The sequence below is a fragment of the Protomyctophum bolini genome (assembly GCF_963924005.1).
Source record: "Protomyctophum bolini genome assembly, chromosome: 5".
In the NCBI taxonomy this organism is placed as follows: domain Eukaryota; kingdom Metazoa; phylum Chordata; class Actinopteri; order Myctophiformes; family Myctophidae; genus Protomyctophum; species Protomyctophum bolini.
In genome coordinates this window covers 8,173,538-8,193,599 of record NC_137866.1, presented here as the reverse complement: position 1 = coordinate 8,193,599, position 20,062 = coordinate 8,173,538, and the positions used below count along the sequence as shown (strand labels likewise).

At 41.9% G+C, this 20,062-nt stretch overlaps 3 protein-coding genes across 12 annotated transcripts; 1 reads left to right on the top strand and 2 right to left on the bottom strand.

The window, feature by feature from the left end:
- Positions 1-1,674: 1,674 nt before the first annotated feature.
- On the bottom strand, positions 1,675-5,864 carry cbx5 (chromobox homolog 5 (HP1 alpha homolog, Drosophila)). The gene is made up of 5 exons (XM_080764814.1): positions 5,689-5,864; positions 4,807-5,008; positions 4,054-4,294; positions 2,961-3,061; positions 1,675-2,860 (listed from the first exon to the last, which is right to left on the bottom strand). The coding sequence occupies exons 2-5, from the start codon at positions 4,935-4,937 to the stop codon at positions 2,719-2,721; spliced, it is 615 nt and encodes a 204-aa protein (XP_080620940.1). The 5' UTR covers positions 4,938-5,008; positions 5,689-5,864; the 3' UTR covers positions 1,675-2,718.
- A 1,102-nt stretch (positions 5,865-6,966) lies between these two features.
- Positions 6,967-12,218, top strand: LOC308316285 (heterogeneous nuclear ribonucleoproteins A1 homolog). 9 transcript variants are annotated; one of them, XR_013964145.1, is made up of 13 exons: positions 6,967-7,099; positions 7,666-7,782; positions 8,294-8,440; positions 8,527-8,737; positions 8,826-8,912; positions 9,028-9,138; positions 9,219-9,293; positions 9,468-9,515; positions 9,632-9,799; positions 9,909-10,100; positions 10,216-10,304; positions 11,945-12,036; positions 12,121-12,218. XR_013964145.1 is itself a non-coding variant. In XM_080764806.1 (12 exons), the coding sequence occupies exons 1-11, from the start codon at positions 7,085-7,087 to the stop codon at positions 10,299-10,301; spliced, it is 1,233 nt and encodes a 410-aa protein (XP_080620932.1). In that variant the 5' UTR covers positions 6,967-7,084; the 3' UTR covers positions 10,302-10,309; positions 10,503-10,832. The 9 variants fall into 9 exon arrangements, 8 of the variants coding, with proteins under 8 accessions (XP_080620932.1, XP_080620929.1, XP_080620928.1 ...); XM_080764806.1 differs by lacking the exons at positions 11,945-12,036; positions 12,121-12,218 and adding an exon at positions 10,503-10,832 and having other exon boundaries at positions 8,826-8,903; positions 9,028-9,126; positions 9,222-9,293; positions 10,216-10,309; XM_080764803.1 differs by lacking the exons at positions 11,945-12,036; positions 12,121-12,218 and adding an exon at positions 10,503-10,832 and having other exon boundaries at positions 8,826-8,903; positions 9,222-9,293; positions 10,216-10,309.
- A 360-nt stretch (positions 12,219-12,578) lies between these two features.
- On the bottom strand, positions 12,579-17,008 carry nfe2 (nuclear factor, erythroid 2). 2 transcript variants are annotated; one of them, XM_080764797.1, is made up of 4 exons: positions 16,835-17,008; positions 15,046-15,118; positions 14,769-14,906; positions 12,579-13,932 (listed from the first exon to the last, which is right to left on the bottom strand). In XM_080764797.1, exons 2-4 carry the CDS (start codon positions 15,085-15,087, stop codon positions 12,655-12,657), a joined length of 1,458 nt encoding a protein of 485 aa, XP_080620923.1. In that variant the 5' UTR covers positions 15,088-15,118; positions 16,835-17,008; the 3' UTR covers positions 12,579-12,654. The 2 variants fall into 2 exon arrangements, with proteins under 2 accessions (XP_080620923.1, XP_080620924.1); XM_080764798.1 differs by having other exon boundaries at positions 15,046-15,114.
- Between the last annotated feature and the right edge of the window lie 3,054 nt (positions 17,009-20,062).

The window sequence follows — 20,062 nt, the reverse complement described above, 5'->3', positions numbered from 1 at the left end:
TATTATAAGTAATACTATTAGAGTTGTACTATTACTCGAACGAAAATAAAAGCTTGGGGGGGGGGGGGGAGATGCAATGCAAATGAAAGACATATACTGTGTATCCCTATTCCCTGACATAATTTTATAGCTAAACGGACAGAATTCTATTTTATTTGAATGATGAAACCCAGCTGCCATTAATAGATGGAAATGGAAATGGAAATTGCGGAAATGGTGGAAATGGAAATTGCGGAAATGGTAATTGCGGAAATTGTGGAAATGGTGGAAATGGAAATTGCGGAAATTGCGGAAATGGAAATTGAGGAAATTGCGGAAATGGTAATTGCGGAAATTGCTCTTCACTTATAGCTATCTATTTTCAGGTAGATTGTTTTATTTTACTCAGTCAGCCATATCACTACTCTTTTTTTTTCATGAAAAAGGTCATAGCTGGGTAATCTATTTTCAGGCAAATTGTGTTTATTGTATTTTATTTTACTCAGCCATAACAATTTATTTTCTGTTAACCAACTTGCTGGCTGGCAGGCAGGCAGACAGACAGACAGCTACTCATGGAGAATTGGACAGGCAGGCAGTCAGACAGCTACTCATAGACAGGCAGACAGACAGCTACTCATGGAGAATTGGACAGGCAGGCAGACAGCTACTCATGGACAATTGGACAGGCAGGAAGGCAGACAGCTACTCATGGACAATTGGACAGGCAGACAGACAGACAGCTACTCAGACAATTGGGCAGGCAGGCAGACAGCTACTCATAGACAGGCAGACAGTAAGACAGCTACTCATTGACAGACAGACAAATAACTACTCATGGACAGACAGACAGGCAGGCAGGCAGGCAAAGAGCTACTCATGTTATGTGCAATAATTTGTGCAGTTATGGAAACAGCTCTTTGTGTTTATGCAAGAAAATGTAACACATTTATTTATTTACATATTGTGTGCATGCACATTGTACTTTGATACATTTTGCGAAAATAAAGCAATTGAAAGAGAGAAGTTATCAAGTATCATTAATGTTGTAATTTTATCTACTGGCCCCTGGCCCCTTTCCATTTTTGTAATGTGGCCCACAGGTAAATCTATTTGAGTATCCCTGGAATAGATGTCTGGCTATGTGAGACTACAAATATATAAATGGTAGTGATGTTTAATTTTCCTATTTAATACTGTATTTAAGTCAGAACAAGTGGTTTCTATGGTAGCTTACTTGTTTTAGACATGCTATTGAATGTATAAAACCTTAAAAGAGATTACTTCAGTCATGTTAACATTGAAATACTTTATTAAAAGTTGACACTATAGTATACACGTTGGGAGCAAATTCTTCAAATCGACACAAGGAATGCAGAAGCCACTTCTTTTGCTAGTCGTAACTGACAAAAATGAAATTGAAGGTTAAAGACTGAACGATTTTCAACCCTGACTTAGTCCAGAGAAACTTTTAAAAAACTGAGACATTTGAAAGGGAACAGTGTTGTCTTTAAACTTTTTATATTCTTGCAAAAGACCCAACTTGTGTTGGTCCACAATACTTAATTGTAACATTTTAATGCAGAATGAATCCCATATTTCATAATACAAGTCTAGACTGTGCAAAGTAGGGTCCACTATGTCCAAATTGTTCATCCAAAAATGAAGATTGGTAATAATGGAGATGGTCAAATAGTGATTTCAGCTGTCTTTAATTTGTCAACATATCAAGGACGACAAATACTTAAATGGCTGTGTATGTCACCACTTAACACCATAAAAACAAGGAAGAATTCTGTCTGTCAGAACCTTAAAATGAATTACGGTTAAAAACAATGCTTTACTCGTGTTAGCCACAGGGTGGCAGTCTGATACCTGGCCATGAAGAATGCTGGTTTAAGTTTCCCCTGGAAATATGCAATGAAGATGGCTGTGACTGACCCAATGAGTTAATTATGAGAAACAAAAAGTAGGGCTGTCAAACTACTACAAATTAACAGATTGATGATCATTCAAACTATGTCAAATGTTTCTGCATTTGTTGTGGAAATGGAAACATAAATGACATGGTGGATATATACATTTAACATATGTGTATGCATATGGGTATGGTCATGGTGTTGTATTATTTAATTTCTCTATAACAAATCCAGTGTGGTACGATGTCCGTCTCTCACCCCGTTGTCATGCCATGTGATTTGAGCCACGACTTGTTTTTGAGCCCCATCCAGATAGGCTAGTTAACTCAGTTATTTTAACAGCCCTACAAAAAGTAGTCTTTGACAACTACACCATGATTAAAAATAAATGCTGCACATGCTAACCCAGTGAAGACTACATTCCAAGTTTCAAACATGACCCCCCTGTGCTTGTGTGTACCAAAGAAAACCCTTAATGACACAATCATATCCCATAGACACTAAAACTTCACGATAAAGACGGTTTAAACAAGTCAAAAGTTGAATACAAAGCAAAAAAAAGCACAAACCCTCCCCACCCCAGTATCTCTCCCATGTCCATCGCGTTCCCATCATATTGGATCATTCTGGGCACCTTAGGCTCTCGTAACTGTTCCGTCGCTTGAATATACAATGAGAGAGACATTATGACAGGGACAGTGTCCATTTGTGTGCGGTACAGCGTTTGGACATGGTCAATAAAAAGGATGAGCGGTTTGGGTGTGAAAATGTCTGTTGGTCCTGGAGTAAAGTGGACCATTCTCCTCCTGAGGTGACAAACTCACACACTCACAGCATCTTTCTCCTTCTTGTCGCTGTCTTCATGCCAGGTGAGACGCTCCTCATAGAAGGAGATGACAATCTGTGGGCACTTACCATTGGCCTCTTTGGCAAGCACAAGGTCAGCCTCATCAGAGTCCTTCCTGCAAAGGATGCAGCAGCTCAGTCAGCAAATAAAAATTTGACAAAAACACTAACATCCCCAAATGCTAATTTGGGACATCGACACAAACCAAAACCTACCACTTCATAAGGAACATTAGGTCTCCACAGGAATCAGTGGCTCCGATGATCTTCTCTGGTTCGAGTCCTCTCTCAAAGCCTCGTGCAACCAGGGGCTCTTCCTGGAATACAAAAAGGGAAGAATCTGGTTGGCATGCGAGTGGCACGGTGAAGACTGATATCCTTTCAAACATTTGTGTTGTTCATAACCAAATTGAAGTGGCACACATTTTATGTCCAGTAAAAAAAAAAGGAAATATAAAAAACATACAAGCACATAGCAGATCAAAATATATTATCCCTATTTGGAGTTTGCCGTCCCCAAATCGTCAGTAGACAACTGCTACTGCTTGTATTAGTTTGGTTTCATGATCAAAAGTTTTAGCACTGGCTGCAAGTCAGGTCAAACAAATAAAAATATAGTTGCAATAGTAAATGGTATTTACACCAGATAAGTTTAAACCATTTTGACCTCTGCCATTTTAGCTGTTGCTATCCAGCTATTATTCTGTTTTTTACTTTTTTCGTAGATTACTTGATCATACAGTGTCACACAAAAACATAAAAAGTAGCAGATTCACAAGCTCGAAACTTCAAGCTTGTGAATCTGCTACTTTTAATCCTTAAAAGTAACAGTTTTGCAGTTTCCCATCCGACAGACGATATATAGCAGACGATATCTAGCTCGGCAAATTATTTTGTAAAAAAAATTACAATATCGGAGTCCCACATGCGAGTCTAAAAGTGGGGTCCAGGGGTCCTTGCAGGGCTTCAAAGCTAAACAGAACTTTAAAAATGTCTGTTATTGGAGTGAACAAATGGCATTTGTACACCACGAGTTTGGGGTCCGTGACCTAAAAACATAGCAGGCGAACAGGCGATGGTCGAAACAACGTCGCCCGAAAAGATACAAATAATTCATCTTTTCGGGCGATACTGGAAAATGTGTCGGCCGATGCTCACCCGCTGTTAAAACGTACTGTTACCATTTTGGAACTGACAACAGGGAATCTATCAAATCCTAACGATATTCATCCCTACTGAACAGGGAATCACTAATACATGTGTCATAAAATAACATAATTGAGCCTTTTGCCACATCCATTTCCCTTACTTCTTTCTTCTTTTTGGCCGGCTTCGCCACCTCCTCCTCCTCCTCATCATCTGAGTTTTTCCTCTTGGTACTGGGGGTTTCTTTGGTGCGTCCCGAGGATGCCGGGGTTGATTTAGATGCTCCTCCACTAGTGGGAGAGCTGGCAGCGGCGGGGGGGCTGCCCTTCTTGTAGGTTTTCATGAAATCAGAAATGAGCTCGGAACAGTCGAGATTCTTCTCTGGTTCCCAGGTGTTGTGTTTCCTGTGCGATTAGAAGTAGGAAAAAAAAATCAACACACACACACACACACACACCCCACAAGGTCATTTAAACCCCACCCCCTCCTCTGGGCTCACTTAGTCGCCTCCATACTGAAAATAGACGATCTACAAGCTCACAATGTGTTGCACTCGATATGCGTTAAGCTTGTATATCATCTGCCTTTTTTTCACTGGAAATGCACTGGCAGAATAGGGACACAAGTGTTTGAAAAGGTGCACAGCTACTGCTAAAGGCTAGACTGCACAGATGCAACTAGTCACAACTCCTTGCAACAAAACACCTTTATAGCCAGTCCACACCAATGCAAGTCAACATTTGCAATTGATTGAATACTTTAATAACAGTTTGCAGAAGAGATGACAGTACAGTTCAATACAAGGTCTGCTAAGAGGATTTTAAACCTCTTGTTTCCATTGGGGTCCTTCATATTCAATTCAAAGTAAATAGTTGCATTCGTTTGTACTTGTAATATGAACAATGGGTCAACTTACTCAGAGTATCCCTTCCATTTCAAGAAGAACTCAACTCTGCCCTTCACCACCCTCCTGTCCAGCACTTTCTCGACCACATACTCCTCTTCCTCGGAGGACGAGGACGCCGCATCTTGAGACTTCTTTCCCATGGCGACAGTCGGCTGCTTTGCTCTGTACTGTATTAATTAACACAATTGCACTTCCGTGTACAGGAAGCAAACTGTACACACACACACACACACACACACACACAGAGAGAGAGCGGTAGAGGGGGAAATACAGCATTAATGTTACATCCAAACCAGGACTGTGTTGTCAAGACGACTTCAAATCAACGCAAAATAAATAATCTAAAACTAAGAATTGTTTATTATTGACGTACGCCGATCTGCTAGATGTGGCTAACTAGCAAACTCTTGCTAGCAACTGGCTAGCAAAGGGATTCTTTTAACCCTAAAACGCTCGTTTACTTGAACCCCTAAACACCATAAACTATAATAACGCGGAAATTGTGCAAAAATAAACAATCGTTACCAGAATTGAGGCCGAACTAACGTTACTAATTGGCACGTGGGGGGGGGAAACAACCCTGCTGAAGAGAATTAGCTTAATAGGCTAGCACACAACCGAGCCAACAAAGCAGATGAATGCATATACTTCGTCGTATGAGTCTTTAAAAACACATCGCTTGATGTACCTCGATCTGGCTTAACCTGAGCAAAGTCTCGTCGACACTGTTTTCAGTTACAAATCCGTAGTTTGTCGTCCCCGGACGCTCGTGCGCGAAGACGAAAATAGCATTTAATAAACAAACTATACACAATGGCGCTGCCAGTGCACAACTACACGTTGCGAGGTTGGTGAGCCTTAATGCAAAATCAAATTGTGTTTCCTCCTTACCCCTTTCGCGGTAGGCGATTGTTTTGCCGAGCCCAAAATCAGCCACCCGCTTCTTCTTTGTGTTATTTGACTGTTTGTTTCGTTTTTTTTAGGCCCTGGAATGGAAAATGCAACGAAACAAGCCTGTGATGTGATGCGACTGCTTGCTTGTGCGTAAAAAAGCGCGCGGTAAGTACGCACAAAGAATGACACGCCCCTCTTCACGGTCCTCAGTCCATGACCCAGAAATGTCTTTGTCCCATAGCTCGGAGGGACATACATTTTTTGGTAAATGTGTGTAGCTGTGGTCTATGAATCAACACAAACTAAATACTTTCCCCTCCCCTTTATTATTTAACTTTTTATTCAATCTTTATTTTGCCACCTTGGTTGTAGAGAAAATCACCTCTTCCAAGAGCACAAAGAAATCCAAGTCTGCATTTGGTGTTTTCAACAACAGTGCTCTACAAAACAAGTTTTCTATAATCTTTGATTGATTGAAAATGTATTTTCAATTTTCATTTCTGGGGTACATTTCAAACGAAAGAACAAGTCAATACACAAAATGCTACGAGGACGAAACCATGAAAAGCACTAAGACTGGTTTACATCAGGGTCCTCCATTTTCAATTCATCAGTCTGTATTGTGTTGTAAATGTTCTTCTATGTATGTATGTACCGGTATCTACTGCACTCTGATCCAACGAGAGACCTAGGGGTTCTTGAGTATGTGATGGTGAACGGTGAAGACATGATTTTAGACAATATGCTACATTTTTGGAAGAAAATCAAAGCAATCCGTTTAACTTGAAAGGCTCTGCTTGAAAGGGGGTTGTGGGCATTTTTGATTGGCCGGCTATGACCACACTAGCTATGGGATCTGTTCCATCACCATGAAATCATAACCATTTATTGTGTGTTCTTGTTGTTACGCACGCAGGGCAACACAACTGTGTTGAATAATAACGACTCGATAGAGTGGTAACATCTTGGAAGTCATGATGTCTCGCCACAGAGTTTAATACATAATAATATAGTGTTATTGTATTGTCCAGGTATCATGTGTATGCTCTGGTACGCGCGGTGTCACGAGAACCCCCTCGTCCAGTCCTCTCCTCCGGCTGGTAGCCATTTTGATCATGGCGTAAAATCTCCGCCCACTGAGTCAACATCGATGACGTGCCATTGGTCATTCGGCCGTAACTGACCGCGGTCTCCTCCAACCGGATTGCGAGCGGACGGCGACGAACGGGTGCAGCGGGAAGCGGCGGCCAATGGGAGAGCGCGCGAGGCGTATCTCTTGCTACATATTCTTGTTCTCTGGGCCACCGCCGGTGTCTTCTTTCGCACGCATCATCATCTAACCCACAGAGCGAACGTCCGACCAGCACAAACAAACAGCAAAAGGAAAGAAATCATGTCGAAAGGAGAAGTAAGTGTTGATTGCGCTTTACGTTGTGATTTCCCCCCCGCCGCCCGGTTTTAGTTGGATTTGTTGCTTAATATGGTCGTCTAAAGTGACCGCACGATGCAGCTAAACTGCCGTGCTATCATGTCGCATTTTCCGAGCAATGCATGCGAGGCCGCCATCTTAAAAGAGAGCCCACTAGGCCTCGTGGGCCTTTGTTCATGCTGTAATATGTTGTGAGGCAATTATTGCCTCGTGTTTTGGGCAAAATACGATGGATTGGCAACATAAACTCATTCCTCGCTGTCCCGGTGAACATGGCTACGTTATTAGCATGCACGGGTGGATGTTTTAGCCCCGTTTACTGAGCCGCAATCTGGTAATGGCGGCCGCGGCTGCATCGATTTCTCCCATCGACACCCTGTCTTAGTCGTGTATTTGCTTTACTTAATAATTCAATTGTTTATTGCTACGTGTGTCCGTGCAATGTTGTTTTCCCCCCCTAAATGCATTGCAATAATCCGGCTGACCTTTTTTGTTTATCGGTCACGCTGCAAACAAGTTGTATTCATTCATTGTCTATTGTTTAGGCCCCGCGTGAACCGGAGCAGCTCCGCAAGCTGTTCATTGGGGGCCTGAGCTTCGAAACCACCGACGAGAGCCTCCGAGCCCACTTCGAACAATGGGGCACCCTTACAGACTGCGTGGTATGTGACTCATTTTGAACATTATCTGTTCTGGGCCTGCATTTATACACTGATTCATTTTGAACCTCTTTCATATCGAGGCACATTTTTATTCGGCAATTCAGCCACGGACCACGATTTGATTAGGTTTGGCCTACAATTCATGGTGCATTTATGTGATACCATAGGCGAGAGAACGCCAGAACTGTACAACGTAGATCAAAGTAATAATTCGTGTACTTGTTGTACATTTTAAGTAATGCAGTAAAGCGTCAAATATATGGTCCATTTGGTTTAATTTTGCAGTCTAATCTAGTACGGGTACATTTGTTTACAAACTCCATCATTTAGCCAGTGGCCACTGGTTTAAAACCACTGCATTGTTTGGCTGGCTTATGGTACACACATACATAGTGCTAATCGTTTACAATGCAAGCCAATTATGCATAGCTAAACTGGTTTCCCCGGTTATTGACGGTTTACAATTGATACCTAGTATTGTATTGAATATATTTTTACTTCTCTACCACAGGTAATGAGAGACCCACAAAACAAAAGATCCAGGGGCTTTGGTTTTGTCACTTATTCCTCAGTAAACGAAGTCGATGCTGCAATGGATGCACGTCCCCATAAGGTTGATGGAAGACTGGTAGAGCCCAAGAGGGCTGTGTCCCGAGAGGTAATTTTTGCAAATGATCTTGTTTAATGTAATTTGATGATCACACTGGCCGTGTCTTATGTTGCGGGTGTTATGTTACCTCACAGGACTCGAGTCGGCCGGGTGCCCATGTTACTGTTAAGAAGATATTTGTTGGCGGTATTAAAGAAGACACTGAAGAGTCACACCTGCGAGACTACTTTGAATCCTTTGGCAAAATTGAGGTCATTGACATCATGACTGATCGTGCCAGTGGTAAAAAGAGGGGCTTTGCTTTTGTGACCTTTGATGACCATGATTCAGTGGACAGGATTGTCAGTAAGTAGGGTCTTTGGACTAACCCATCAGTAAATTGTTAACGAGTGTGTTCAGCTTTGATCTAATGGTCTCATTCTTTGGCCCCCAGTCCAGAAATATCACACAGTCAACGGCCACAACTGCGAAGTAAGGAAGGCCCTCTCAAGACAGGAAATGCAGAACACTGGTATGGAAGGTGAACATTGCTACCACATTTCTACAACACAATTCTACCACAAATTTCTACCACTGCTTGCTAATGCAAGCGTCTTTTGTATGTTTGCGTTGACACATTTTCCTTTGTCTTCCAGGTCGCGGTGGAGGTGGTGGCAGCTTCGGCGGGAGGGGAGGTTATGGAGGAAATGACTTTGGTGGCGGCCGTGATGGTGGTGGATACGGCGGCGGATATGGTGGGGGCAGAGGTACTTACTTGTAGGATCTTTTTAGTCAGCCACAAACGCTTGTATGCAATTGTGACTAACTGATGTGTTTTTTTGCTTAGGAGGAGGAGGAGGAGGAAGAGGCGGATATGGAGGTGGAGATGGTTACAACAATGGATATGGTGGCGGAGGAGATGGTATGTTTTTCTTTTTTTAAAGTAAAACAGGCTTTTTTAATAACTGTAGTTTCTGTTCATGCTTCATTTGTAGTTTCTTTTCATGATTCATTTGTTTGGCTCTGCAGCACATTTGATGTGGAAATGCATGTGACTGTTGTGATTGTGATGTGTTTCCTGTTCAAACCTGTGTAGAGCCAATCAAACGGGATTATGGGGCAAAAGATCTGGATCAGGAAACGGGTATGCTACCTTCTGAAAAACTGGGGCTACTGGGAAAGTTGTGCACAGAGCTGGGAGGCTGCAGTTCTACATCAAGGTTGTCATGTGTACTTAATTGCATGGCATTTCTGTTGCAGGTGGCTATGGCGGTGGCGGATATGGTGGTGGTAACCGAGGCTACAGCGGTGGAGGCGGTGGTTATGGTGGAGGAAGCGGCGGTGGCGGCGGCTACGGAGGAAATGGGTATAATGACAACTACAACGGTGGCGGTGGCGGAAACTTTGGCGGAGGTGAGACTACCCGTGGTGAGCCAATCTTTAATTTTCTTTCGCACATTTGTCAGTGTGGGGGAGGCGTTTGTACTCTGTTCCAGAAGGATTCCTCCTAAAATGTATTTTCTCCTCTCGATTGTAGGAAGTTTCGGAGGTAGCGGTGGTAGTGGTGGCGGCAGCGGTGGTGGTTACAACGACTTTGGCAACTACAACAACCAGTCGTCAAACTATGGCCCAATGAAAGGAGGAGGAGGCAGCTTTGGTGGCAGTGGGGGCGGCAGCAGCAGCGGAGGAGGAGGAGGTGGTGGTGGAAGGAATAGCGGGCCATATGGCGGTAGGTGTCACAGGAAGAATATCTGTTATTGTACTGTTAATGTGACTTAATCACTGATATGTACTGATACTGGATGTATGATGATGTACGTTTGTCTCTGCTCTCCTTTCCTCAGGTGGCTATGGAGGTGGCTCCAGCGGTGGTGGCGGCGGCGGATATGGTGGTGGTGGCGGCGGGGGCGGCTCTGGGCGACGATTCTAAACGGTGAGGTAAGTGTCCAGATGAATGCCTCGGGTTCACAGGTTTCCTAGTAGCTGAATCATGACGACCATAATTGAATGTAATGTAGTCATTATCAGGGCTTTATTGTAACTCGGATCCAAAAATGAATTCTCTGTGCATTCTCAGGATTATTCTAAGTCAGTGCATAGTTTAACAATGTTGTTCCGTATTGTTCAACAGGACTGATTACTTAGGAGAGGAGAGCAAGGAGAGGAGAAGCGAGAGAAGTGACAGGGCAGCGGCAGGTTTACCTCCTAGATCTGCTCAGCCAAACAGTTGTGGCAGGTTTCAGCTGCTACAAGAAGAGATGTACATTAGAAAATCATGGAGGGTCTCCAGAACTTTTTGTCAACCAGGATTATTTTATATTTTTATGTTTATGGAAAGCAAGCATTCCAATGAGGTTTTATGTAGATTTTCTTTACTTTACTAGTCTGGTTTTATTTTATTTGTGTATTCTGCAACAAAAAAAGCAAGTTGAAATAAACCACCTTCAGTTTTTTTTAAAAACCACGAGTGTTCATTTAGGGGTCGGGAGAGGGCGGATGGGGATTTGTGTCAGAATATGTTGGATGCCACACACAGTGGTAATTATTTGCACTTCAGTTGTGGTGTGAAGTTTGTGTGAGAGCCCCCCATGTTCAAACGAGTGAATGGTGAATTCTTGGACAGTAATGGTGGTTGAGTGAAGAGGAGTAAGGTGCATAGGGTCAAACCAATGCATTTGCAATACTGAGGAGTAGTGCACAGATGCATTCATCTGAAGGGCCCCATCACTTGCACCGACTCCAGAGTTGTTTCGAAAGATCATCCGGACGAGGCTAGCTTACATGCGAAGTCTTTTGAGGCTAGCCATGGAAGCCAGCTGAGGGTGAGAAGTAGAAAAACCATCGCCAGAGAAGCAGGGGGAGAGTGAGAACAGAAGGTATGTAAGACTAGCAGGCTTCAGCCAACAAATGGCTTTAAAGCTGACTGTAGGACAGGTAAGACTGGACTTCTCAAATACTGTTAGTCTTATATTTAATTTATGTTCTCGTTTTTTTATGTTCTGTAGTTTGTAGTAGGCTGTGTAGCACACTAATGGCTTGGACCTTTTGTGCAAACGAATGTAACTATTAATGGGCTAAACATAATGTAAGGTGGCCCACAACGTCAGTCGTGTGTTAGAGAGGTGAAAGCAAATGCATTAACTGATAACGGAGAACGCTGTTGCATTGGGAGGAAAAAGTTGGCAATTCCATTTACCAACTGAATATTTTGTTGGATTATGTAGTTGGGACAAACTGCAGTTGAAACAGACAGTACGATTGGTCAACATAAGGTGGTTTGTAGAAAAGCAAAGGTTTAGAACGGATTCTTAAATGTGAGCTCTAGCTGCGGTGATGTGAATTAGGCTTTCAGAGTTTCATCCATGATTCTGTCCCGAAGCGGTCCTGATTTTTCTAGATGAAAGTAACTGTCTGGAAAGTGAACGGGTTTCTTTTAATGGATTTGCTTTTGAATAGACCTTGTAGGGCCACCGTAATGCATGCTGCAAACGGCAATGACGGGCGACTCGACATTTGACACATTTTCAAGGTTTACTTTATGCCATGCTAATTTGTATTTCTTCTGCTTTACAGGGGAAAAAATCACACTGGTCTGAGGACCTTCCATGTTCCACACTGTTCCCTGTGATTCTTGAAGTCGGCAACTTGCTGCGTTCTTAAAAAAGGTTTGCTGAAAGTGCAATCAGAACCTTGTGCATTATTTAATTGTGGAGAAAAAACATTGCATTGACATAAATCTTCTGTCATAGGATGCCTGGACAAACGATGGCGGTGTTTTTACTACTGAAGACTGCTGTGCAGTTTTTTTTTTAATACATTTTTATAATAAAAGCATTTTTACACACTCCTTGTTTGGCTTAATATGACTGTAAACATGCATTGTTCTAAACTTACATTGAACCATACAGGTTCAAATGATGAGGCACATTTCTTTCTTTGTGCAAAATATTTCACTTTAAAATAAACATTATAAAAATATAGAAGTAATGGTAAAAGTCAAAACCCTCTCAAACAGAAGGATAACCATATCGTCGCTAGAACATAGGATGTGTTTTCAATGATCAGTTACAAACATTTTTGAAAGTGGTCATAAGTCAATGGTTTTTTTTTTTAATGGGTTTTGAGTGCCCAGGAGGAATGTACGTTTTCAAAAAATAATCCCAAAGATGTATGGCACACAATGTTAATCATGTTACATAATAGACAAACGTTTTAAGACGGCAAAGATTTGGAACTGCTGCAATTTAGATGGCAAGGTATGAGTCAATCCTGTGAAACTAGCATTACTCTCCCTGCAAAGCTGTGTGTGGTACTAGGTATATCTTGCCATCAGGGGTCTGTTGTAGAGAGTATTGGTCTATTGAGTAAGGTTGTCCCTCCTCATCCCGCAAGTGAGAGAACACTTCTGCATAGAGCTCTGTGAGTCTGCATTTAACATAGGCCAGGCTATGTTGGAAATCAAGCCTTTCCTGTGCCAGGTGATCTCTCTGAGCCTGTAGCTGGCCCAGTTCTCCCTCCAGGTGAACTATGTTGTCCATCTTCCTTTTCCTACAGTTCTGGGCTGCCACTTTATTCTTTCCCCTCCTCCTGATGTCTCTTACCAGAGCCAGCTGAGAGTCATTCATAGTGTATTGGGTCAGGAGCTCGTTAAAGTCATCCACTGGCAAGTTGATGATCTTTTCCAATGGGAACGGGATCTTCAAACTCCGAGCACGCCGCTCATCTCTGCTCAGTGGCGTTGCAGCAGAGCTGTTCCCCTGCTGTGTCTTACTGTACAGGCTATGGTGTGAGCTCCCTCTGCTGGACACTCCAGAATCATTAAAACACAGGTCACTCAAGGCACCAGTTGGACCGTGTTGCTGTTTCAGTGATGCTGGAGATGGAGTGGCTTGGGTATGGTGGGATGCATTGGGTTGAGCTGAGAAGTACGCTGAATGTGCTCCTGAGTATGTGTAAGTGTGGGATTGGGTCTGATAGTTCATGGCGTATTGGAGTTGTGCCCGACTAGCTGGCTCAGTCATGTCCACCTCCCTGTCACTAAAAGTTAAGCCTACATCTGTGTTCTGGAATGTTTGCATGCCGGTCGTGGGATTATCAGGGGAGGCAAGCGGTGGACTAGAGCCAAGAGACAGGCCAGAATCTGACTCCAAATCATCTGCCGAGGAAGGGTGTAGGTTTTGTCCGTGGAGAGCACCCAGTATGTGTCTATTAAGACCCTGAGAGAGGCAGATATTGGGTTTCCTGTGCCCTTCACTGGTACCCGACATGTTCACCTGCTCCATGAGTGAGTGTTGCGGAGGATGAGCAGTGGGCACAATCCTAGGGTTGAGCTGAGAACCGCAGTGCCCGTACATGGCCTCTGTACTGCTTAAAATACGGTGACGGGCAGGCACCACTTCAGAGTAAGAGCCCTCACAAGCAGCTACAGGATTTAGCTCACAAGCAGTGGGGAGGCCTTCAGAATGGGATTGGGACAGGCCGTATCCTCCCATAGGCATCGCAGTCTCCATGGGATGGTACTGTGTCATCTCATAGTGGCCTTGACTGGGGACTTGAAATTCCTGTAAAGAAAATTAAGACATTTTAACTGAACTGCAATTTTCATGCAAATCACTGGGTATTTCATAGAGCTCACAAGGAAATAATTATGTAATACATGTAACCCCTGAGTTAATTAGTGGGATAGGGTCTCATAATTCATACTTTGTCTGGCTTGCCAAAGCACACAGTTAAGCCCCACTTCAACATGCCACCCATAGCTTATGCAGGGCTCGCTTAGGTGTGATCAAATTACACATGGAAACAGATGGCCATTGTGCTGTGCAGGGGGCTGCCAGCAACATACAGCACTTGCCCCCTCTCCCTGTCTCTTTATCCAGCCATCACTCAATTGACTCATTGTTGCCTACATCACCTGAGTGTGTAAGTTTTAAGAGCATCTGATCAAAATGTCTCATTGTATCTTTTTGCTTTTACCAACTTTATTATAAATTAGCATTATTCCAGTATAATTGACTTCTATTTTTCTTCGATGGAATTATGAGGAGAATACAAATTAACCCCAGGTTAATTTACAAGCCACAAGCTTATTGAATTTAAATCTATAGACAAACCATTTGCAAATGTTATCGAAATGTTATGCACCAGCACCACCATGATAACACCACATAACGTTTGACATTGCATTTTGCATTTTAGAGTCAAGTAATTTGATGGCAATATTTTTGGTAAACTTATACAGAGGTTGCTTTATATGAGTCAATGAAATTACTGCTATGGTCAGTGTCTCAAACTGAAAATCGCATATCTACAAGCTTGTGTAGCTTGCTACTATCGGTGCAAGACAAGATGCGCAACTAAGTATAAAGTATAAATCAGGTCAAAGTGTGGCATTTACCTGCAGCTCCGTGATAGCCATCAGCTCCTGCCAAGCCAAATCCATATCTGTGTCCTGGGGGCATCGATAAGACCGGGCTCCAGGGAAATTTGTGGGCATGGACACTCCACCACACAGCCTGCCTGGGTTGCCTAATACCTATGAATAATGAGGGAAATGGTTTACCATTTATTTAGTGTATAAAGGTTATATTTAATTGAATTTTAATTATAAATGTATTAAACATTTGCTCCTCTATTTTCCACCTCTTAAAATTCTAAGTCTTAGACACACCTACCTCACAGGTTCTCCTCAACGCATAGTTGGCTGCTGAACACATTCAGAACTGGCTCTTGATGCATAAGATCTTCCTTGAGAAGAAAGAAAATGTCATGTTACTATTTACGTACTTTACTCTAAACTCATTCTGACAGCACAGCCACAAGGAACAATCTCATTATTCGACCTCATTACGCATGGCACTAAAGATATATATATAATATAAAATATAACTCTTAGACCAATTGGTGCTAAATAAATTACAGTATTTTGGTGTGAGCTTTAGGAATGCATGCAGGGTACAGTTGGGTCGGCTCCTCCCATCAGCTGTGCTGTGGAGCTATGCCAGCTACTGATAAGACAATCTTCTGGAAAACAGGCTGGGGCCTTGAGACAGCTTTGGAAAGGTTTGGCGTGTGGCACTCAGACATCAGACATGTTTTAATGTTAATTTCAGTTGGCCTAGTTCTGACCATGTAAAACAGAACCTCCACCATGTTAAAAAGTAGTATCCCAACTTGCTCTCGGACGTTTCTGCCTCAATTACAACGGTAGAACATTTGTACAGGCAGGGATTAAGATGGTCTCTATCTTATAAGAGACAGCTGAGTCTTTGACTGAATGGGAGTCTAAAGTTATGGTCTATCAGTATTGATGACAGATCATATGGAAGATAATTTTGGACACTGTCTTGTCCAAAATTGTTGAAATATGATCATTCTAATGGAAGTTACCCAGCAAAGATATCAGTCTCCTGTTTGACCATATAGCACATCTAATCATAGGCTCTTGGTTTTGAGCCGCAGGTAACATGTTAATGGCCACATATGTATTGAACATCCCATTTACCTATTAAAACCGGGAAAGCATCAGTGTCATTTTAGCAAAAAAAAATTGCAGTTATTCAAGCTCACCGCTGCTATTTTCTGAAATACATTTTTGAATAATTTTGAATTTCTTCTGAGGGTCCCTGGCACAAAACCTTTTCAGATGGGGGTCCGCAGCCACATTATGTATCAATTTGGGGGTCCTTGTCACGAAAAAAGTTTGAGAACTACTAATTTAGAAGGCATTTGTAGAATCGGCCTCAGGTCTTACTGGGTTAAAAGACAGATATTCAGGTCCAACATTGCTTCTAAAATATATTTAAGATGTTTATTCCTTTTCCACTTCTGCCTACAGGAACACGGAGATGTTTTAAGAAGCTTGTTATTCAAATTTCGTAAGTAAGTCAGACACAGAACATGTATTCCTGATAAATCCCACACTATTAAGTAATAGTGTATTGTCTACAAAAGCCCATGCTTGTGGTTTTAACTCATGTCTTTTGTTGTCTTTGTGGTAAGTTTCGTAAAACAGTATTTCCTCTACTCTTTCTAAGTCATGTTGATGCTCTGGCCCAGCTGTCAGTACAGTAGACGGAAGATGGTAAAAATAATAATAATTAAAATAATAAGTCTGCAAAGTGAATAAATGTTGTGATGATGTTGCAATATATTTGTTGAAATATATAAACAGCAAACTTGAAGGCTGTAATCTGAATTGTATTGTCCCATATGTGAATCCAATGAATGAAAAATTAAACAAACTGCATGTCTATGTTAAATATTTTTACATGTTTACATTACATACGTTTATTTATATAACTGAAGCTTTACATTTCCGAAATAACATTTTTATTTAATTTTAATTTTTCTTTTATCTAACAGAAAGAGAACATTTCTATCAAAGTTGTAAGTGCGCAACTTGATCTGCAAGCAGAAAGAAAACAGCAGGCATTGAAATCTGTAGGATGTGAATGAACATACCTGAGCAACATTCTAGCCGTCTTCAACAGGTGAGGAGATGAAAAAAGAAAAGAAAACTTCAGATGTGAAACATAATCCTAGTGGTAGATTGGAAGAGGCAGAGTAAAAATGACTATAACCAACTTGTAACGGACCACAAGAAGGACTAAATGAGCAGTACCCCTTCCAACTGTCTGTCCCTCACTGACTCTTGTCTCTCTCTGTTACAGCTACACACACAGCCACCGGCATAAAAGGGACGGCTCAGCAACGACAAATGCAATCTTCCTGTAAGGGGTAAGGCACCCACACTTTTTTGCACTCGCCTCCTTAATAGCACACTTGCACCCCAACCCTGAAATTTCCCTTTTCTCCACATGAAAAACCACAAACCAACAGTCTGTCGACATACACCAGAGCAATCATTCTATATGATCTCCATTCAAATACATGGATGTTTGTTTACATACGGGAAAAGATGTATCAACAGTGTGTCTAATTAAGTAATGTGTAAAGAAATCATTTAGGGTTAAAAGTGTGAGTAAAAAGCTATAGTTGATGGAAGACAAACCGTACAAGGAACAGTAGTGTCCTCACAAATCCTCCCAAAATGAAAGGTATGAGGCGTCAGGTGTGTGATGTGTGGAGCACCTGTAGTTAAAGCTGGCATTGCAGTGAGGGCCCTGTTCAAGCGGGGGTGGGTTGGAGACTGGATTGGGACTTGGTTTAGTAGGGATGGAATGTACACCTCCGACAGGTAAGAAAGACCACATTGTTCCTATATCTGGCAGAGTAACCACCAAGGGAGAGAGAGGAGCAGGGGGAGAATGGAGGGGAGCATGTCTTACATAGCAAGTGACCATTAAAATCCCTCACACACAAAAATCCCCTCACTGCCCTGTTCTGGAGCTTCACGAACAGTAAGAATACACAAAGGCAACAAGTTATGTAGAACTAGTGTAACAGCATTGCATTATGGTGGAGATGGAGAGATCCATATTATTCATTCAGTATCATTGATTATATTGGCATTATATTTTCAATATAGTGATGAAACTAGAGTATAAGTATAAGGCATCATCGTGATTTCTGATACATTTCTTGATACATCTGAAGGATTTTTGCACAACTCTACGACGTACTACTTTTTAGTAGTCCTGTGATTATAATGTATCTTAATTATCTTGATTGTTCCAGTTGAAACAGAACAAAGCAAAGCTAGAGTATTGTTATTGTTGATTTCTTGTTTTCCAAAGCATAGCATGAAATTCACACACACACACACACACACACACACACACACACACACACACACACACACACACACACACACACACACACACACACACACATATATATCAGAAGTAGGATGTCAATTACAGATTACGTTTCTCGCACGCACGCACGCACAGACAGACAGACAGACAGACAGACAGAGCAGAAACCTTATATCTCCATACCTATTTCAACTTTTCATGTTTTGTTTTTTGTAAATTAATGCCATACTTCGTCACAGAAGAGTGTCACAAAAAAGTTGTGAAAATAGCAGATCGTCTACATTTCACTATTTTAAGATTTTTAAAAGACAAATAAAATACAGGTTATTTTGACAAACAGGTATTATGAAGAATGCAGAATTATAACACTGTAAACAGATATGGACAAAAAATGAACCACAATTTGTCATACAGGTAATAACTTTGATTAGATGCTGTGTATATTCAACAGAAATGAGGTCATGGAAAGTGTCGTCTGGTCTGTGACACTGTCAGATCCCACTAAAGCACAGATTATGATGTTTTGTGTCATTGTTCTAAAATGGGGGGGGAAAGTAGGTGGCTGACAGAGTCAAGAAAGGTGGATGTCTACCAGGAATCAGAGAAGGGACTTCCCAACCAAAGTTCCTAGCACCCAGCCCCCTACTCAACCACCGCCAAAGACTGCCTATAAGAGCAGCCTGTTATTACTGCGACCACAGTGGTTTTCAATTCTGGACACAGTTCCCAGGTCAACGCCCACGTTCTCAGTGTGTTTGTTTGCTTCAATTAGTTTTTGACATCTCTTTGACTTTCTGCTTGGCTTAATTTCTGAGGTTCTTGGTTAATTCTGTGCTTCGGTGGTACGAATTATTACAGTTATATCCTCTTACTACTGTACTTTAGATGCATGGTTCTGTGCACTTCTCAAGGTCTGCTCAAGCTCTTTTACTGTACATGAACACCCTCAACTAAGGGCTTGATTCTTTATGGCATGGAGCCGTCTTGAAGAAGACCTGTGACTGTGTGTCTGGGATTAATCTCACAAATCGCAGCGCCAAATTGTCTTGTGCACATTGCCAGTAGGCCACAGAAGTACCTCCACCACATTCTACTTCACATACTTAAATTAATGGAAATAAACCTTGACAGTTGTATCAGCCTGTGTTTAGTGGATAGTTAAGGGATTAATTATGTTTGGTTATGGGGTTTTTGCCACCCTCCCCATGTCTCTTGTCGCCATGACATTTGCTCATTAAAGATGGAGGAATGTGGTATTTGAGGTCTTGTTTTACCAACCAGAAAGCATGCTGTATAATACACTAATGGAAAAACGACCTTACCGCTAAACAAAATGAGTGTATTCCTTTTGGTTGTGGTATCAAGAGGGGAATATTTTTGGAGTTAGCTGCTGGGAAAAGAGGAACAAGATAGCCTACAGAGAGGGCGGATGGATGAATGAGAGTAATTTTGTACTTTTATCCATGGCCTCATTGATTGTATTATCCAGATGCAGATTGATACGTGTCAATGCACAGATAAGTGAAGGTGTTGATATAAAAGTGTTTCTACTTTTCACCTCTTGTGGTGATTTGTCTGCTTCTGTTTTTTATTCGATATAGCTTCATTTTCTATTCCTTGAAATTATAGTTAGTGTGGAAAATAATCGGTTATATACCTTTGAATGTGATGTAGATTGTTTTGTGACATTGATTGTTGAGTGGTTAGGCTGATTGGCCGTGTCTGTATGTACAGTATGTATGTCTGTCTGTTTGGGGTATGACCCATTGAACCCTGCAGTTGACTGGGTGTATGTGCATGTCATAGCTATAGGACCGTGATGAAGGTGATGAAGCCTGTTTTACCTAAGCTGAGCAATGCTTTCTGAACAGAGTGCCTTGGATTCTCTTTGAGTTCACCCCTTTTTTCCACTTGGATGATTGTCAGCCCACTACCATAGGGGAAGGAACTATCTATCTAACTAACTATCTAT